Here is a 19,234-nt window from a genome sequence, read left to right as displayed (position 1 = left end):
ACTACTTGGACTTTTGTGTCTGTAATGCTGTGAAATACCTTCAACACAGTTTCTTGGTGTACAACTGTCCTTGAGACCTTCAAAATAATGTGTCTTTTTGTATGGAACTATGGACTTGATGTCTGGCAGCCTCTAGGTACCTTTGGGGTGGGGCTCATTGGCAGAGAGATTAAAGCAAGATTAGAGATGGAGACTTTCAGCCCCATCCTCCAATCTTTGGAGGATTGTGAAGGGTTGAAAGTGAATTGAGCACCAGTTTTATCAAGTATTCTATATAACAAAACCTCCATAAATCCCCCAAAGGATAGGATGCAGAGAACTTCTCAAGAGGTGAAGATGTGGATGTTACTGGTTCGTGGTATGCCGGAAGTGCAAGGAAGCTCTGCACACTTTTGTCAATCTTCTCATCTAGTTCTCTTCAGTACTTTTAATATTATTTATAAAAGACTGATAAACAAGTTAATTGTCTGTGAGTTCTTTAAGCCATTCCTGAAAATAATCAAATATAAATAGAGAAATGGAAACCTGGAATTATTGCCACTCAGAAGCACAAATTAAACAACCTAGAATCTGCTGTTAGCATCTAAAGGTGACTACTGATTGAACCTTCACATCTCAGATTTGATGCTATTGGATATGTTAGTGTGAGAACGAAGCTAGAGGACATCCAGCTGTCATCTCATGCTGGAGTGAGTGGGGGGAAATCCTCATCCTTATGGTATCAGAAGTGTGCTATAAGAATAGAGAAGAAACTGAATTTGAGTTTGTTTTTTCTATTAGTGTCACATACAAATAAATTATAGTTGACTTCAGATGGCAATTAGATATATTTAAGCAGATAAGGGGGTAGAGAGATAGCTCAATGGTTGAAAGCATGTACTCCTTTTGAAGACCTGAACTCATTTCCCAGGACTCCTGTTACCACCACCTGTAACTTCAGCTCCTGCTCATGTACACATAAACACATAATTAAAAATAAAGTCTTTTAAAAATAAAATATATGTTGGGCCCCAAAATGAGTTTTTATTTCTCTCAGGTTAAACCAAGGAAATTAAAATAATCATAGATTAATTTCTGAAACAAAAGTCTTATCTTTTAAACTAATTAATCTACTAAGTTATTAGGTGAAGCTAAATTTTTCTCTCTCCCACTTCTGTAAATTTATCAGTTGTTGACTGAGGTTTCTGTCCTGCCCGGTTCCCTCAGTTGTTAAGTCCCAAAGAAATCACACAGAGTTCTACATTAATTACAAACTGATTGGCCTAGTATCTCAGGCTTCTTATTAACTCTTATAACTTGTATTAGCTCGTAATTCTTGTATGCATTAGCCACGTAGATTGGTACCTTTTGCGACAAGGCAGTCACATCTTGCATGTTCTGTGTCTAGCTTCCTCTCTCTCTGATGATTTCATACTAACTCTTTCTCTTCCCAGAATTCGCCTGTTCTCATTGCCCCACCTCTACTTCCTGCCTGGCTATTGGCCAATGAGCATTTATTTAATATACAAGTGACAAGGTACAGACCATTGTCCCACAAAAAGCAGTAATGTCTTAAGAAGGGACCTACTGATCCTATAAGATAATTTTTGAGAAACAAAAGCAAAAATCTTCCACAACAGCATGTTAGAACTGAGGCCTGAGTTTTCTAGGACCCTCATTTAAATCGCATATTCAGAATTTACGCTGGAACTTTGGGTGGGGGGGTGAGACACGACCTCATTTTGCAGCCCAAACTGACCTGGAACCCACTGTGTAGCCGAGGCTATCCCCGAACTCAGCAGTCCTACCCTCAGCTGGTCGAGTACTGAGATTACAAGCATAAACCACCATACCCAATTGATACGGGGACATTTCGAATGGATTATATTGTACCGTTCCACCCATACCCCACTGGACAGGTCGTGAATCGGGCCAGGAGCTGAAGATTCAAACACACACAAACACAGGTCATCCTTGGAACAAGAATGCCCTTTTTATTGTGTTCCAGGGCAGTTTATGTAGGGCTCTCCTTGACTAATGGCCACTCCCTAGCTCTTGGGATTTTTCAGGTGCAAGCCCACCAGAAACCACTCCCGGGCCATTAGGAACTCATGAGGGTCTCATGCTCAGAGCAGCTGCAAGCAAGGAAAACAAGTTGTTTACTCCAGCAGGCAAGGGGTCACAGAAAATTCAGGGTCTGAGGGTCTGCAGTCCCCAATATTATTTATAGGTAATCTGGAAAAGACTGGAAGAAACATATAACATTAAAATTAGATTGCTTCCAGTTTAAACAATTAACAAACAGTCCAAACCAGAGTCTTATTTGGACCAGCGTATTCCAAAAAAGCTTTCCTGGCCCTAAAGCTTTTATCATACCTTTATTTTCACATCTTAAATTCCAGGAAAACATCCCCTAATAACCTTCTTATTGACTCTGAACTCTTCTGAGATTTGGTCTTCATGTTATATCTTCATTCCAAAGACCAGAAAAGACTATTCTCAGATTTCTAAATATGGGTTGGCCATTGTATTAGTATTCCAATCAAATGTGTTTTTTTCCCCCATTTTGATGCTTTAAATGGATAGCACAGACATTAAGGAAAACCATAAAATGTGGATTGTTCTATCCCTCCTAGAGACAATCTGATTAACATTTTACTTCAATTATTTCTAGAAGGTTTTTTCTATGACTATATTACATAATGGAAATGGTGCCCTAGTTTTTTCATTCTGCAGTGTAGCAAAAGCTCCCCATGCCAATTAAAACTTTTCATATACATTGTCATAGTCACTGTTCTATTGCTGTGAAGAGACATCATGACCAAGGCAACTTTTATAAAAGAAAGCATTGAAACCCCCAGGACTGCTTACAATTTTAAAGGGTTCGTCCATGATCATTATGTCAGGGAGCTCAGTGGCAGGCAGTCAGGCATGGTGCTGGTAAAGTAGCTAAGAGCTGTGTCCTAGTCCACAGGCAGCAGGCAGTGAGGCACTGGGCCTGGCACGCGCTTTTAAACCCTCAAAGCCTAACCCCTGTGACACACTTCCTCTAGCATAGCCACACCTGCTAATCTTTCTAATCCCCTAACAGTTCTACTCCCTGGTGACTAAGCATTCAAATAGATGAACCTGTGGGGTCCCTTTTTATTCAAACTACCAGTTATTCTAATGACTGTAGGATACACTGTAATAAGGATCTAGGATAGTCTACCTATTTTCTGGTGTTGGACAACAGACTTTCAAACTTTATAGTGTTATAAATAGCACACTGAGAAGTTTTTGGTTGGAAACCTTTGTCGATTTAGAATGAAATCCTTAACGTTTTAAGGATTTTACATTCTAGTTTATTATTTTTAAAAAGGGCACCAATTATTGACACTTGCCATATTCCTTATCCAGCTCCAGCAGAGAATTACATTAATATTTCTGCTATCCAGTTTGCTCTTCCTCCCCATTTTTTTCTAAACTGTTAACTGACTCTTAAAGTTTCCTCTCAAAGATCATTTTCATAGGAAAGCCTTTCCATACTGTTTGATTATAATTCTTTTTAGTCATTTGCTGTGCAATTTATTTTTCTATAGCATGTGTCTCTAGTTGTAATAGTCTACTTATTTGTATATTGCTTGAGTAATTCTGCTTCTCCCATTAAACTAGAACACTGCAGTCATCTGGATTAGAAGAGATTATAATGTATGTTATAAATGACTGATAGGATCCCATAAATATGACTTAAAGCTTGAGATTTTAAAGGCTGGGGGTTGTCTTTAATTAAACACTTGTTCTTGCAAAGGACCAGGGTTTAGATCTCAACACGCATATGGTAGCTCACAACCCTCTATAATTCTAGTTCCAAGTTATCGGATACCCTCCTTTGGCCCTTTCAAGTGCCAGGCATACATGTGGCACACAAACAAATGTAGGCAAAACACAAACATAGATCTAAAAACAAACAAAAAAAACAAACAAAAAATTTGAGATTAAAATATAGCCATCAAAGATATTTTTGTTCTGAGCATTACTCTGTGGGTTGAAAAGACCAAAGGAAAAATTACTAACATAATTCCAATTTCATGAAGCTTAAAGTCTACAGAAGAGGTCAACTAACTTCCCATTAAGGGACAAATAGTTACTTTTTTAGGTTTATCAGGCCATATGGTCTCTCTGCCACAAAAACCATTAATAGAAAAACCATTAATAGATCCCAAAAACCATTAATAGAAAAAACATGAACAGGAGTGTGGATCAGTTCTAGTCAGACATTTTTTTAGACAAAGGTTATGGGCTACATTTGATCCAGGGCTCATCATTTATTGATCTTTGTTCTAACAAATAAAAGAAGCTACTAAGATTATTTGTAGTGATTAAAGTCAAAGGCAGGATGCTATGAAATCCCATCATAGAATTGCCTGATCTAGTCTGGAGAGAATAATAAAGGTTGCTTTGGTGAAAATGACTGTCTTAATTACTGTTCTATTGCTGTGAAGAGACACATGACCAAGGCAACTCTTATAAAAGAAAACAGTTAGTTGGGGGCTTGCTTACAGTTTCAGAGGTTTAGTTCATTAGCATCATGGGCAGGGAGCATGGCAGCAAGCAAGACATGGCCCTGAAGAAGTAGCTGAGAGTTCTACATTCTGATTCACAGATAGAGAAACAGGTTGGCATGGGCTCTTTTGAAATCTCAGATCCCACCCCAGTGACACACTTTTTCCAACAATACTACACCCCCTAATTCCTTTACCCAGTGTAAGATAAAGCAAAGGAGAGGTGTCTTAGTTACTTTTTTTTTTTTTATCACCATGAAGAGATACCATGACCAAGGCAACTTACAAGAAGTATTTAATAGAAGCTTACAGTTTCAGAGAATGAGTCTATGACCATCATGGCAGGGAACATGGCAGCAGGCTGTCAGACATTGGAACAGCAGCTAAGAGCTTAATCTGAACCATAAGTGTGTGTGTGTGTGTGTGTGTGTTTGTGACAGACAGACAGAGATATAAAGCATACTAACTGGTAATGGCTTTGGCTTTTAAAACCTCAAAGCCCTCCTGTCTTAGGTAGGGTTTCTTCTATTGCTCTGAAAACACACTATGATCATGGTAACTTTTATAAGAAAAAGCATTTGATTGAAGTGGCAGCTCTTATAGTTTCAGAGGATAAGTCCGTTATCATGGTGGGACAAGGCAGTGTGCATGTAGGCATGGTGCTGGAAAGGTAGCTGAGAATTCTACATTTTTTAGGCAACAGAATGTAAATTTAGACGCTGGGTGTGGCTTGAGCATACCTGAACCTTGGAGTGACTCACTTCCTCTAACAAGGCCACACCCATTCCAACAAAACCACACCTCCTAGTAATGCTACTCCCTTTGTGTATGTGTGTGTGAGGGGTCATTTCCTTTCAAACAGACACACAGAGAATAACACATTTCCAACAAAGCCACACCTCCCAATCCTTCCCAAAAAGTTTCACCAGCTGGGGTTGATGAAGCCTGTTGGGGGCTGGTTATTCTCATTCAAACCACTGCATTCCACTCCGTGGGCCTCACAGGCTTCTAGGCATATCATAATACAAAAGGCATTTAATCTAATTTCTAAAGTCCTCTTAGTCTTTCGGTCCCAACACTCTTTACAAAGTCCAGTCTCTTCTGAGACTCAAGGCAACCTTTTAATTGTAATCCCCTATAAAATTAAAAATCATATTACTTCCAAAATAAAATGGCACATAATACACATTACTATCCCAAAAGGGGGAATAATAAAATAATGGTTCAAAGCAATACAGAACCCATCAGGGCAGACTTCAAATCCTGTAGCTCTCTGTTGGATGTCTAGAGACTTAGATGGCTCCATCCTTCCAGATTTGCTAACTGCAACACACTTTTCTATCTTCATCTGCTTCCACTTGGCAAATATACCATAGCTCTGGCATCTCCAACATTTTGGAGTCTCCAACCCAATCCAAGCTTTAGCTTCACACAGTGGCTTTTTTGGGCTCTATGTAGGGAAACCCTGCCACACATCTTGCCTCAGTGGCTCTCCTTAACTTCATAGAAAAGTCTGGAACCCCTTTACTCTTGTATCCTTCATGACTGTAAAGCCAGAACCATGTGACTAATGCTACCATGTTTTGCTTGGGATGGACCTAGCTACCTCCTTTAGCATAAGCTTTGATTTACTGATGGCTTTTCTTCGTTGCTTGTGCTTTCCTTTTTCCTAGTTGCAGTGAGGACACCACTCTTTATTCCATTTTACAACAGGTCTTTCTTTAGATTTCTCATCTCTTGAGCTTGAGACTTGGCTCACACATTAAATATCTCCTTGAACTGTTCTTTTTGTGTTTACTTTTCCCTGCTTGCTGGTTTTCTTTGTAGATCTGCATAAGCATGATCTCTAATAGCCACGTGACATAATCAATATTAGGTTGTTTTGGAATCTCCTCTGCCAATGAAATTATTCCAAAACTCTTCAATTTAGTCTCAGGCAGTTTTTTAGGGTAAGTGCCAAAAAGCAGCTACATTCTTAACCAAAATATCGAAAGAATGCTCTCTAGCCCAGTCGCCACCATTGTTCTCCTCTGAAACCACTTGAGCTGGGCATCCATAGTCCACATTGCTCTCAGCACTATCTTCAAAGTTTCTACTAGGATGGCCCTTTAAGTCCCACTTAAAGCATTGAACTTCTTTCTTGGTTGAAAGTGCCACATCTTCCACATTCCTCAAAAACACAAACAAACAAAACATCATGGTCAGATCTGTCACAGCAACAACCCCACTCCAGGTCCCAACTTCTATCTTATTTCCTTTTCTATTGCTGTAAAGAGACTCCATGACAGAGTCAATTTATGAAAAAAAAAAAAAACCATTTAATGGGGGCTTACAGTTCTGAAGATCGAGTCCATGACTCTCATGGCAGGGAGCATGGCAGCAGGCAGGCATGGCACTGGTGAGTAGCTAAGAGCTTATACATGATCCACAAGCATGAGGCAGAGAGAAAGAGAGAGAGCTAGCAGGGAATAGCCTTGAAACCACAAAGCCCATCTTCAGTGATGCTACTCCTCCAACAAAGCCACACCTAATCCTTCCCAAATAGTTCTACCAAATGGGGACTAAGCGTTTAAATATATGAGCCTGTTGGGCCATTCCAATTCAAACAACCAAGGGAAGTGTTTTGAGTTGTTTGTCTGTGGTTTTGGGGGGTATGGGAGGGTTAAGGTAAGGCCATTCTTTGTAACCCTGGTGGGCCTAGAGCTTGACCAGGCTAACCTCCAACTCCTAGACATCTGCCTGCCTCAGCCTCTCAAGTACTGGGATTAAAGACATGTGCCACCGCATCTACTGGAGTTTTGTTTTTTTTTTTCTTCTACAAACTTTATTAGTGCTGGGGAAAGGAGGACAGGCAGCTCCGGTCTCTCCCTACATTACTGCTTGCCGTTGCCATTGATGGGACTGTTCAAATGGTCAGGGGAGGACAGAAAGGCCTTGATCTTGGGCCGGGCACTGAGGCGTGCCACATAGGCACTGAGCAGGGGGAAGTTGTCCAGGCAGCCAGGGGCCAGGACCTGGTGGATCAGCAGCAGATCTAGCAAGTTGTAATCGGCGAAGGAGATCTGGTCACCCACGATGAAGGCTTTGCCTCCTTGGTTCTGGGACAGCAGGATCTCGAAAGGTTTCAGGTGTCCAGGCAGGGCCTTCACATAGTCATCCTTCCCTTCCTCATATTTGGTGTAGATGAGGGTGATGTATTTCAGGCGAAGGTCTTCCACCCCATCATTCACTATATCCACCAGGGCAGTCTCCTTCTGATCTTTTCCATAAAGCCCAAGGGATCGGCCCAAGTGCCTCAAGATGGCATTAGATTGGTACAGGGTAAGGTCTCCATCCTGAAACTTGGGGAGCTTCCCATACAGACAGGTGGACTTGAGCAAGCCTTTCATCCAAGTATCTATGGACACCACCTCCTCCTTCCAGCTCTGGTCCTGGTCAGCCAGTAGTCTGCGCATGGCCTCACAGCGCCCTCGAACTGGGAAGTAGACAATGGTGTACGGCGGCATGGCTGCTGCGTAGACGGAGGCACGAATTCCGAGCCGCGTAGACGGTAACGGATCTTGGATGTGGACCTCTACTGGAGTTTTAATGACATATGTTTGAAAGAACTTTTGCTCAGCTTCGTTTCCGCAGTAATTCAAAAAAGGATTCAAGTGAAGTCTCAGTGACCCTTAGGTCCTAGCACAGGTAAACCTGACCTCAATTCCCCTTCCTCCAGGAAAACTTGACCTAGTTGCTGACATTTTCTTCCTAAAAATTTTAAAGAGTAAGAATAAGCCCTTTCTACATCAATAAAAATGTTACAAAGTTGGCACATGAATAGGAATTGTTTGTGCCTAAGGCCTAAGAGATTCAGTAACACCAGCTCAACAGTTTATATTAAACATGCATTTTATTACTTAGTTCTAATCTTTTTGTATTGCTACTTTAAATTTTTATTAATTCCCCTGTATTCCTAAAGTCCTGTGTTAGCTGCTGTGGGTGGTCCTAAAAAGAGCCATAAGACATAACCCAGGCTCAAACAGTGTTGTTGACCCATGGGAGTCATACTTGATATTCCCTTTTTACTTCGCACAGTACCAAACATTTGGTTGTTGCTGCAGAAATCTTTTTTCTCACTATCCTCTGCACTGCACCATTGGGTAAATATTGCCCAATCTAGCCACTTCTGTATGACTTGGACAAAACATGCAGCTGGCTGAGCCAGTCAATATGCTGAAGCCATTGTAACAGCAGTGTGCAGTTTGTTGAAGGGAGAAGTCTTGGGTAAAGGCCAGCCTTGCCAGGAAATAGTGTGCTACTTTGTTCTTGAAGTTTATAAAGAACTCTTGTACACCTTTATTTTCACACCTAAAGTAAAAGAGTCTCACCAGATACTTTTCATGTCAAACTATAGCAATCATGTTGTAATTCATTTTCCTAAATTAAGGCAAGTAAGAGCTCATATTTTAGTTGTCACCAGAATTAGCAGGTAACTTCATTCTCCATTCAGTTTAGCCAAGAAAACCTAGCCTAAGAATTAAAACATGAACCACGATTCTTCTTGAGTCTGAAAAATTACTCATTCTTGCTAAGCTGCTACTTTGTTCTGCATTTCTGTGTGTGTTTTATACTGAAAGTTCATAGCACAAGAAGGATACCTCTTTTAGAATATTTGTTCCCCTAAATTAAGTATACCCAGTCTCTCCCAAGACTTAATTTATTAAAGGCTTTAGAATCTAGCCTAAAGATTTTCTTCACCTTAATTCCTGCACTCATCCTGAATGAACTCACTATCCATGTAGTTAGCCTATGTACTACTGTTGAGTGGGAAAGGTGATATCTTATAATTCCTTAGTCTACCATCTATACCTCAGACCCAACATTCCTAAACATAGTGTTAGTTATAGATTCTCTATTATATACCCCAAATAAACCCCAAACACTAAATTGAACGTGGCGCCTGTCTTCAGATTGCTGAGTGCACCTAGATATAAAAAAGGACTGCAATGTAGATTGGCATTTTAACACTGCACATTGAAGATCACAGACCTCAGTTAAATCCCCCTTTATCCATGCTGATGAGAAGGGAACACTGTACCTTATAATATATTAGACTCAACAATCTCCAACTCATTCTTTAAATGCCAGCAAATTATCCTTTGTATATCCAAAGTAATTAACAGAACATTTCAATTGTTACCTACCTTTTGACTCTCTGACTTAGCTTCTGTGTTTCCTTTCCTCTCTTTCTTTATAGTTGGGGAGTCTAGTTTATCTGATAGGGTAAATTTTCTCGTACTTTTTAAATTAATATTTAATATTTGATTAGTTGAAAAGAACACATCTTTGATATTCTGGTATGAAATAATAACTGGAGAGTAATCTCTCCTAAGAATAGTGACCTACCTAAAGAGGCGTCTATAAATCCCAGTACTCTAGACTCAGGTCTCTTGAGATATTTCTTTTTTACCTTTTCCACTTTCCTAAAAACACATGCTTCCCTTTTCATAGCATAGAAACAGTGCTAGTTGGGAGAGCATATGTGATGTTTGTGTTTATAAGTACAGATAGAGGATAGAGTGGCATAGTAGCTGAGAGTTGAGGCTCTGCAGCGCAGTTTCTCTTTACGTGCTCTGTAGCTTTGGTTAAGTTACTTTCTCTGCTTTATTTGCCTCGTCTGTATAATATAAAAGTGGTAGCACTTACCTTCCATTGTTATGACAGTCTAATTATGGATATTAAATGAGTTAACCTTAGACTGATAAGTACTCCATAATATAAGCTCTTAATCACAATTTAGACATGGTTCTGTTTCCTAAAATAGTCTTATCCATTAATAACAGGAGAGCAATTTTAAAAAGATAGAAACTTTTGGAATTTCAGCGATGAGATGTAAAAAGTAACATTTTTAATTGCAAAATATCAAAGAAGTTTTTTTTCTTTGTTTGTTTGTTTTGTTTTTTTAAGACAGGGTTTCTCTGTAGCTTTGAAGCCTGTTCTGGAACTAGTTCTTGTAGACCAGGCTGGCTTCGAACTCACAGAGATCCACCTGCCTCTGCCTCCCGAGTGCTGGGATTAAAGGCGTGTGCCACCACTGCCCGGCAGAAGAAGTTATTTATTATTATTTATTTAGATCGTTTGTTCTTAATCAGTAATGTGCATCAGAATTGTTTACAAGGTTTTGTAAAGATACAGTTACCTGAGCCCCTTTTCACATCTGTTAAGTCAGAATAGCCATGGGCAAGTATATTATCACCTCCAGTCAAGAACCAGGGAAGTGCTTTATGATTTAGATCTTAGAATGAGAAAACTGAGACTCAGAGTAAATGTTCATAGAGCACTCCATAAGATTCATTCACGCATCTAAATCACTTACTTCCTTTTTTGCACAATCTTCCTCTTTTCTGTTGCTTGCTTGATATATTGAGAGAAACTAATATAGAATATTTTTTCAATACCAGAAAAAATAAGAAATGCTTTATTTTTATTTATGTAACTGTATAGTGAAAGGTGCGTGTGTTAATAGTTTATCAGTGAATCTGGGATTTGCTGTTTTGGCTAGCCTGGCTGGTCAGCAAGTCTCCAGGATCCACTTGTCTTAGTCTACCAGTGCTAGGGTCACAAATGCTATCAGCCATGCTTGGCTTTTGTTATTTAATGTGGGTGCTAGGGATCAACAGGGTCTTCAGGCTTGTGCATTAATCACTTAGTCACTGAGCCATCTTCCTACCCCAGCAAATGCTTTTGAAAGGCACTTTATTGGGCTTTTAATTAAAATTTTTAATTAAAAATAACATTTGCTGTAATTCATGCTGGGAACTATTGTACACTTTTACAATAGGATTTTGTTGTGTTTTTCATGTGTGCATAGGTCTTTACCATAGTAGTTCCTTCCAGTTAGTGGAAGAAACATTGTGTGGCAGAGAGCAGCTCCGCTTACCCTCAGACTGACAGGCTAGCAATGCTCTCCAGCATTCCACAATAAGTATGCACTGCTTATGCCTTAAGTGGACTTTTTTATACAACTTTAAGGTTTTTGGTTGTGTTTTTATTGTGTAAACTTTGTAAGCTATTTTAGAATTTTCCAAAATATTTGCTGGAAAAAATGTTAGTGACTGTTTTGTTCTTGTGCAACTTTATTGAGTGGTAGGTTAAAGACTAAAAACTTGTGTTGAAAGAGAAGAAAATTAGGGGATTTTGTATTTTGTAAAGTATGGCATTATCTTTAAAAATTATTTTCTTAATCCATCATATTAGTTACTTTTCTGTTGCTATAATAAAAGACTGTGATCAAAAGAAACTTAGGGAAAAGGGGGTTGTTTGGGCTTATAGTTCTAAAACTGGAGAGTCTGCCATTCCCAGTGTTCTCTCTCTGCCTCTTGCTTATGGATTTGAGGATGAGCTCTTAGCTGGTCCTGCTGCCTTGCCTTTGCTCTGCCATTAGGACTCTAACCCTCGGAAACTAGAATGTAACATGAGGGTCTGCTTTGTTGGGGTTTCTGTACTGCCCAGTTCCCACAGCCAGTAAATCCCAAAGAAAATCACATAGAGGTCTACATAAGTTATACTGATTGGCCCATTAGCTCAGGCTTCTTATTAACTCTTATAACTTATATTAGCCCTTTATTCTAGTATACGTTAGCCACATGGCTCAGTACCTTTTTTAGCAGGGCAGGTCACATCCTGCTTCGTCAGTGTCTGGACAGGACTGCAGAAAGAGCTTCCTTCTTCCCAGAATACTTCTGTTCTCATTGCGCTACCTCTACTTCCTGTCTAGTTGTCCCGCCTATACTTCCTGCCTGGCTACTGGCCAATCAGTGTTTATTTAAAACGTAATTGACAGAATACAGAATTGTCCCACATCACTAGAAGCCCAATTAAATGTTTTCTTTTGGAAGTTGCCTTAATCATAGTGTCATGTACAATAATAGAACAGAAACTAAGACACTCCATACAAACAAAGACATGAAAGTATAAACGGGACTAGCTGGGAAAAGAGTCCCCTTCCTGTAATGGGAAGAATACATGAGAGGGTAATGGGTGGGGTGTTGATGATCAAAATACATCATATGCATGTGTTAAAAGGTTATAATGAAAACCATTATGTATAATATGTGTTTTAAAAAATTAGTGTCAAATCATACATATAAAAATATACATACACTGCTGGATGGCATCTTAACTAGACATTGAAAGTAAGGTAGAAGAGACATTACCACCATGGCCTCTGGGTTAGTTGTTATGCTCCTGATATCACCTCCAATTCACTCCCCACATAATCTTCAGCCATTTCTGAGTTAAATGCCATTTTCTCCCTTGGCTGTTTAACATGGTGGTACTCTTTTATCTTTTTTTGAGTAACAAATTGCTTTTCTTTATATATGACTTGTTGGAATACTTTCTACTTTACTGATTAAAAAATGAAAAAGTAGTTTGATTGAAGGGAAAATATACCATTGTAAAGTAAAGGGGTGGGGAAGCTGTTAAGTGGAGTGCTTACTTAGTGTACATAAGCCCTGGGTTTGATTCCCCAACTCCAGGTAAACTGGGTGTAGTGTTGCTCACCTGTGACCCCGGTACTTGGGAGGTGATAGCAGGAAGGCCAGAGTTCAGGTCATCTTTGACTGCATAGAAGTTTGAGGCTAGTCAGGCCTATATGAGACCTGATTTGTAAAGAAAAAGAAAGAGGAGATATTGTAGAAATGGAATTTTTCAAAAACAGGAAAAAAGTAAGTTATTCGTTAAAACTATTGACAGAAAACCTAGAAAAATTTTGGTAAAACCAGATTGTGGAAGATTTTGAACAGTGAATCAAGTTTAGAGTTGGTATTTGTATAGAGGAATCTGATGAGTTTGATCAAGAAATTACAGTTGACTTATTTTAACAATGATATACAGGAAGGATTTAATGGTAAAGAAGGAGGTAGAGGCAATAGGGTAGTAACAAAAAATAAGGAGGACATTAAGATAAAGACTCTATTTCATCGTGTATTTGATATATACAAGGCACCATACCAGTAGGTGCTGGGGATACAGTGGGACTCTGTCTTGTCATGAAGGAGTTTTCTGTCTAGTGATAGATGGGAGCATCTTTAGGGCTCCTGGATGAGTTCCTACATAAAATTTTGGCAGTCCAGTTTTGAGTTTTACCTGGTTACTAGGGAACTGGAACCTTATTTACAATGGCATATATTTCCTGTAATCAAGCTCCTTCCTGGGACACTCCAGTAAGGTAGCAGCTGGCTGTCCCTGGCCCCTGATGGTGCAGCCTAAGCCAGAGCTGTTTGAAACAGATTGTTCTGGACTTTCTGCTATCACAAGTCTCGAAGAAGTCTAAGTCTAAGCAATCACTTCCACTTTGACCAGAGCAAGAACATTTCTGCTGATGGCTTAAGGATGTTGTGACTTATGCTAAGATGCAAGGCTGTGGGATTAGTCCAGAATACATACTTTAATGACCATGACTAAGAGGCAAAACCAAGGGATCCAGGCATCCTTTTCTGGGACTATATAAGCAGTCAGCTCAGGCTCACTTGATAAGTTGCCTGAGACAACTCTACCATTCTGCCTCTCTTGGTGTTGCAACATCAGATCCTTTTCTCTTAAGTGGTCTTTTCTTTTTATAGAGAGATCTTTCTGTTAGTGATGCTTGCTGGGCTGGTAAAGAGAGGGACGCAGTAGCAGAGACAGTAGAAGGGTGGTGATGGCAGAGGCAGCAGAACCCCAGTGGCAGTAACAGCTGAGCCGTCAGCAGGTCATGGTGTGAATGCAGCAGAAGCTGCAGCTCAGCAGTTCTGCAGTACCAGACAAAGAAGGAGGGCGGAGGAATGAGAGAGATGGCCAAAGAGGGCAGAGATCTGAGACTGACAAATGAGTGGAAGGCTGTAGGATGCTAGAGAAGAGAACCTACAGGCCAGGTTGCTAGAAAAGTTCTAGAGAACTCTCAAGTCTTCAAGACCAAGGTCTCAGACTCTGGATGAGAGCTGTAGCAAACACTAACTGTGCCAAGGGCTAAAGGTTTCAGCTCTTGTGACCTGCATGAGTACTGTAACATTAGAGGGTGCCACCTGGCTTTTCTGCTGCTGCTGCTACCACCTACCAATGTCAAACACTGAGTGAAATGAAAATTGCCAGAGGCTAGAATTTGAAGGGCTCACCTTGCCTTCCACTGTTGGTTTCTGGATATAACCAAAAACTTTCAACCTGTGTGAAATATTTACATTTGGGTGGATGAGAAAGTCCCAGAGCTATAGAATTAATTATTTTCACTTTTGGCATTTGAAAGAGAATTGGTTGTTTGAAGCACAATTAATAAAAACCCAGAGAGAGAAATTGAGGTTCTACCTGAAGACACGAAAAGCAACACAGCCAACCACTGACTCTTACCTTGACCTCAGTTTGAAAATGGCAATCCTGCCTCCAGGAATGTCAGAATGAGACTGTGTCTAAGAGCTGTTTCCTCTCGTTTTATAATACTCTCTAGGGCTGGGATTAAAGTATGCATCACTGGGATTAAAGGCATGCACCTTCCAGTTTCTCTGGCAAGTAGTGTGGCTACTAGAATTAAAGGTGTGTGTTACCACTGCCTGGTCTATAAGGCTGGCCAGTGGGGTTGTTTTATGTTTCTGATCCTCAAGCAAGTTTTATTTATTAAAATACAAGTGAAATGGCACTGCAGTTGTTGGCTGTAGTTATTCATTTCTATAATCTCAGCAATAGAGGGCAGAGGTAGGTTGCTGAACCTCCTCGGGTAGTAAGACCCTACCCAAGGAGAGAGATAGAGACTGGGGACAGGAAAGGAGAATTGATACAGATAACAGAAATAAGTGGCAGGACAATGAAAGCAAGAACTAATACTTCCCATAGTGGTTGGGGGTACAGGAATGTAAGTTGAAATAATGACATAATAAGGTTTTGATAGACTTTTAAAAATAAAGGATATGTGCTTTTGCTGTATAACAAACATTCTAAAACACAAAGCCCAAGACAATAATTACTATTATAGCTCACCTGTCTGCAGATTGACTGCTTTCAACAGAGCTTGCTTGTATAGCTGAAAGCCCTCTGGGAGCTTTGCTCTAAACTAGGCTGTCCCACTTACCTGTCACTCTTATCCTGGGACCAGGTGGCTTCCGTATTCTTCTCTTGGAAACAGAAAGGGCAGCTTAAGAAGACAAATCGAAATGCATAGGCCTCTTGAGATCCAAACTCCAAAATAACATATATGTACTTCTGATTCATTCTGTAGACAGAGCAGTTTATGTGGCCCAGTCCATATTGAAGGGGTGGGAATTAGAATGTCTCTCTGTAGAGGAATTGCAAAATGACACAACAAAAGATGTGGGTTCATAGGCAGGTGTTGAACATATAGAACGAGGAAGAGAGGAACATAAGGAGAAAGATGAATGCCATAAGTGGTAAGGTTCAGTGTCCCCACAAAGGTCCATATGTTAAATATTTATTCCCCAGGCTGTCATTATTGGGAGGTGGTAGAACCTTTGAAAACCAAGGCTTCGTCAGTGGATGATACTTAGAGCATTGGGTTCATGTTCTTGAAGGGAAATGGAGAGCCCTGTCCTTGTTTCCTAGCGCATGAGATCCTGCCATGATATAGATTATATGTCTTTACCAGAGACACAAACCACTCCAGCCATTGGTCTTAGCCTGGAACTTCCGTAACAATGGGCAAAAAGAAACCTTGTGTCATTATAAGTAAATTGCTGTAGGCATTTCATTATAATGATGGAAAGCTGACTAATAAAATAGAGAATTAACCTTTGAAAAGAAGAAAGACACTTCTGGGATTTGAAAGAAGGAATTTGATTGGATTTACTTAGTAATAAATTAAAGTCCTAGATGTCTAGTTAAATTTGAGTTTGGATAAACAGTGAATGCTTGTATGGGGGTAATGGTCTTGTTTTAAGATGTCAGTTGTCCAAGCTAGGCTCAAATTCATAATCCTTCTGCCTTAGGCTGCTGTATGTATGTCTCCATGTTAGGTCTATTGTGAATATATTTTCTAGTATTAACTGTGCCTCATGAAATATGTGGTAGTTCTCAATTTATCACTTTTAAATCATCTTAAGTACCATTTAAGTACTTCTATAATGTGATGTTTGAGATCGAACATACTAAAATGTTCCTCATATGAAATATAGCGCTTAACTGGGCATCCTGTTTGTTATCTTCCAACTCTGCTCTGGATGGATTTTAAATAAACCCATCCTAAAGCGATTTCCAAAAGGATAGGTCCATGTGGGGATGAGGTCTGGAAAAGTTTGGAAGAGCTGCTGTTGTGGGTGCTCTGAAATAACAACAGAATGTCGCTGGGCATTTGTGAAGGCTCACTTCCCTCGGGTGGCCCACTTTGCCCTGGATACACCAGGGGTAAAGTTTGCTGGGAAAAGTAGAAATGATTACTGTTACACAGACAAACTATTTTTTTTCCTTCAGCAGCTCAGGGAGAATATTCAGGCATCAAACTAACTAGAGCCTGGGCGATCAAGGAAAGCAGATGAAATCAAAAGATGAATCAGGAGGGATTGAGAGTCCTGTAGTCACAGTGGGCCAGATAGATGGAAGTTCATACAGAAACTGAAGGAATGGTCTTGCATAATGATATGGTTAAAATTCATTTTTACATTAACTGAAGCTAAATTAAAAGCAAGAGCCCTAGAGACAAAACACCTGATTTTGAATTCGGTTTTGTTTGTTTATACAAATGTCCCTGTGCCTTAGCTTTTTATTCATAAAACAGAAATAATACTGATTGCTTAATAAAACTTACTGGCTTATTAAGGAGTAAATAAAATAAACCATGTAAACCACTTAGAATATATCCAGCACGTAGTAAGTCCTCAAATGTTTGTAATTTTGGTGATGGAAGGAGTTAGAGACAGAGACCCACACTGGAGCACTGGACTGAGCTCCCAAGGTCCCAATGAGGAGCAGAAGGAGGGAGAACATGAGCAAAGAAGTCGGGACCACGAGGGGAGCACCCACCCACTGAGACAGTGGAGCTGATCTATTGGGAGCTCACCAAGGCCAGCTGGACTGTGACTGAAAAAGCATGGGATAAAACTGGACTCTCTGAACATGGCGAACAATGAGGGCTGATGAGACGCAAAGGACAATGGCACGGGGTTTTGATCCTGCTTAATGTGCTGGCTTGGTGGGAGCCTAGCCAGTTTGGATGTTCACCTTCCTAGATATGGACGGAGTGGGGAGGACCTAGGACTTACCACAGGGCAGAAAAATAAAAAATAAATGTTTGTAATTTTTTATCATTTTAAATACCATTTAAGGGTATTATAAATATGAGTGCCTTAGAGAATATTATTTTAAAGAATAAAAATGTCATGTGTACATTCACTGTGTGTTTTCTTCCTCAGCTAACAAATGGTGTGTTTGTAAATACATCACAGTTCTCTACCTGTTGAAGCTCATACAACCTTAATCATTTAAGGTTGTTTTCTTTAGTGATATTACTAGGAAATAATTATACTCAAATCATATCTGTCTTATTTCCCTCTAGGTGAGCATGCTTTGGGATTTTCAGTTTGAGTAATTCCTGTGGGCTCTGCCACCCAGCAAGTTAAAGACAGAATTCCTCCCCAGGGGGTTGTGTTCTGGGAACATGAGCAGCTTGTTTTCATGAGACGTGTCCCTTACTCTGGCCCCTGTTAGAAGCTGTGCTCTTAGTTCTGTTAACTTTTGTTTTTCTTTTATCATAACACAGTTTCTCAAGTTATTTGCACATTAAAATTTTTGAGAAGTAAATTTTTATGGGGATATTTTGCTTTTATGAAGAAAAATTAAACTATTCATCTGTATTTTCTCTGAAAATAAGCAGAAACATTAATTGGTGTTGTTATCTGGGAATAAGACAAAGAGTGACTTTGATTCTAACGTTTTAAAATACAACAATATTCTCTGTTGGAGTCTTCTAAAGAATTAAGGAATTAACAGTTTCATATACAATCGACTTAAATGCATTCTTTATCTTTAAAAGGAAGGGCCATTGAGTAAATCATGTGTTCACAGTCTTGTCTCGTGTAATCATAAACTATACAAACACATTTGAAGCAGGACTTGCCCTTGAGACCTTTTCTGTTTAAAGAGTGGTACACTGAAAGACCACCAGCAGAGGAGAACAGGAAACACCTTCCAGCCCTCCTCCTCCTTGCTGCTCTCCTTTGTCCTCTAAGGACATTTGTTGTAATGATTATTCCGTATAACTTATAGGTACATTGTAGAAGACATATCATTTTATGTATTATTTTCCTACCACAATTATTGTTTCCTTTTATGTCACATCATAAGAGTTTTTGAAAGGTTTTCTTTGTTTGCTTGTTTCTGTTTTTCAAGACAGAGTTTCTCTGTGTAGTCTTGGCTGTCCTAGAACTCTCTGTGGACCAGGCTAACTTCACACTTAGAGACAGCCTGCCTCTGCCTCCCATGGGCTAGGTTTAGAGGCATGAGCCATCAACATGCAATATTTTAGGGTTTCAACATATTTTGTTTGTAAAAGATATGGAATATAATATAGAAAACTTATAAATTGACTGCAAGTATCTAAAAAGTAAACTTTAAACTCTGAGTTCAATAAAATCATTTAGAAGCCTAATGACTTTTTTAAAGCTAAAATTTAAAGGTGTTTTAGAGAAGTAGATACACTTAAAATAGATGTGTTCCCCTACCCCCACCCCCAGCTCCTCCAGACAGGGTTT

The 19,234-nt window shown here is 39.6% G+C and overlaps 1 protein-coding gene and 1 long non-coding RNA gene across 2 annotated transcripts in view; one reads left to right on the top strand and one right to left on the bottom strand.

Annotated features, from left to right (window-relative positions):
* The window catches only part of LOC121449560, a 124,688-nt gene that overhangs the window by 5,754 nt on the left and 99,700 nt on the right, over positions 1-19,234 (top strand). The gene's annotated exons all lie outside the window — the stretch shown is intronic.
* On the bottom strand, positions 7,385-8,047 carry LOC121449559 (glutathione S-transferase P-like). The gene has a single exon (XM_041654076.1). It carries the CDS (start codon positions 8,027-8,029, stop codon positions 7,397-7,399), a length of 633 nt encoding a protein of 210 aa, XP_041510010.1. The 5' UTR covers positions 8,030-8,047; the 3' UTR covers positions 7,385-7,396.

The sequence above is a fragment of the Microtus oregoni genome, unplaced genomic scaffold, assembly GCF_018167655.1.
Source record: "Microtus oregoni isolate MIOR12 unplaced genomic scaffold, Mior012 000006F_ref0000085, whole genome shotgun sequence".
Classification (NCBI taxonomy): Eukaryota; Metazoa; Chordata; class Mammalia; order Rodentia; family Cricetidae; genus Microtus; species Microtus oregoni.
Note: the sequence above shows the minus strand (reverse complement) of the source record. Positions and strands in the feature narration are given on the sequence as shown.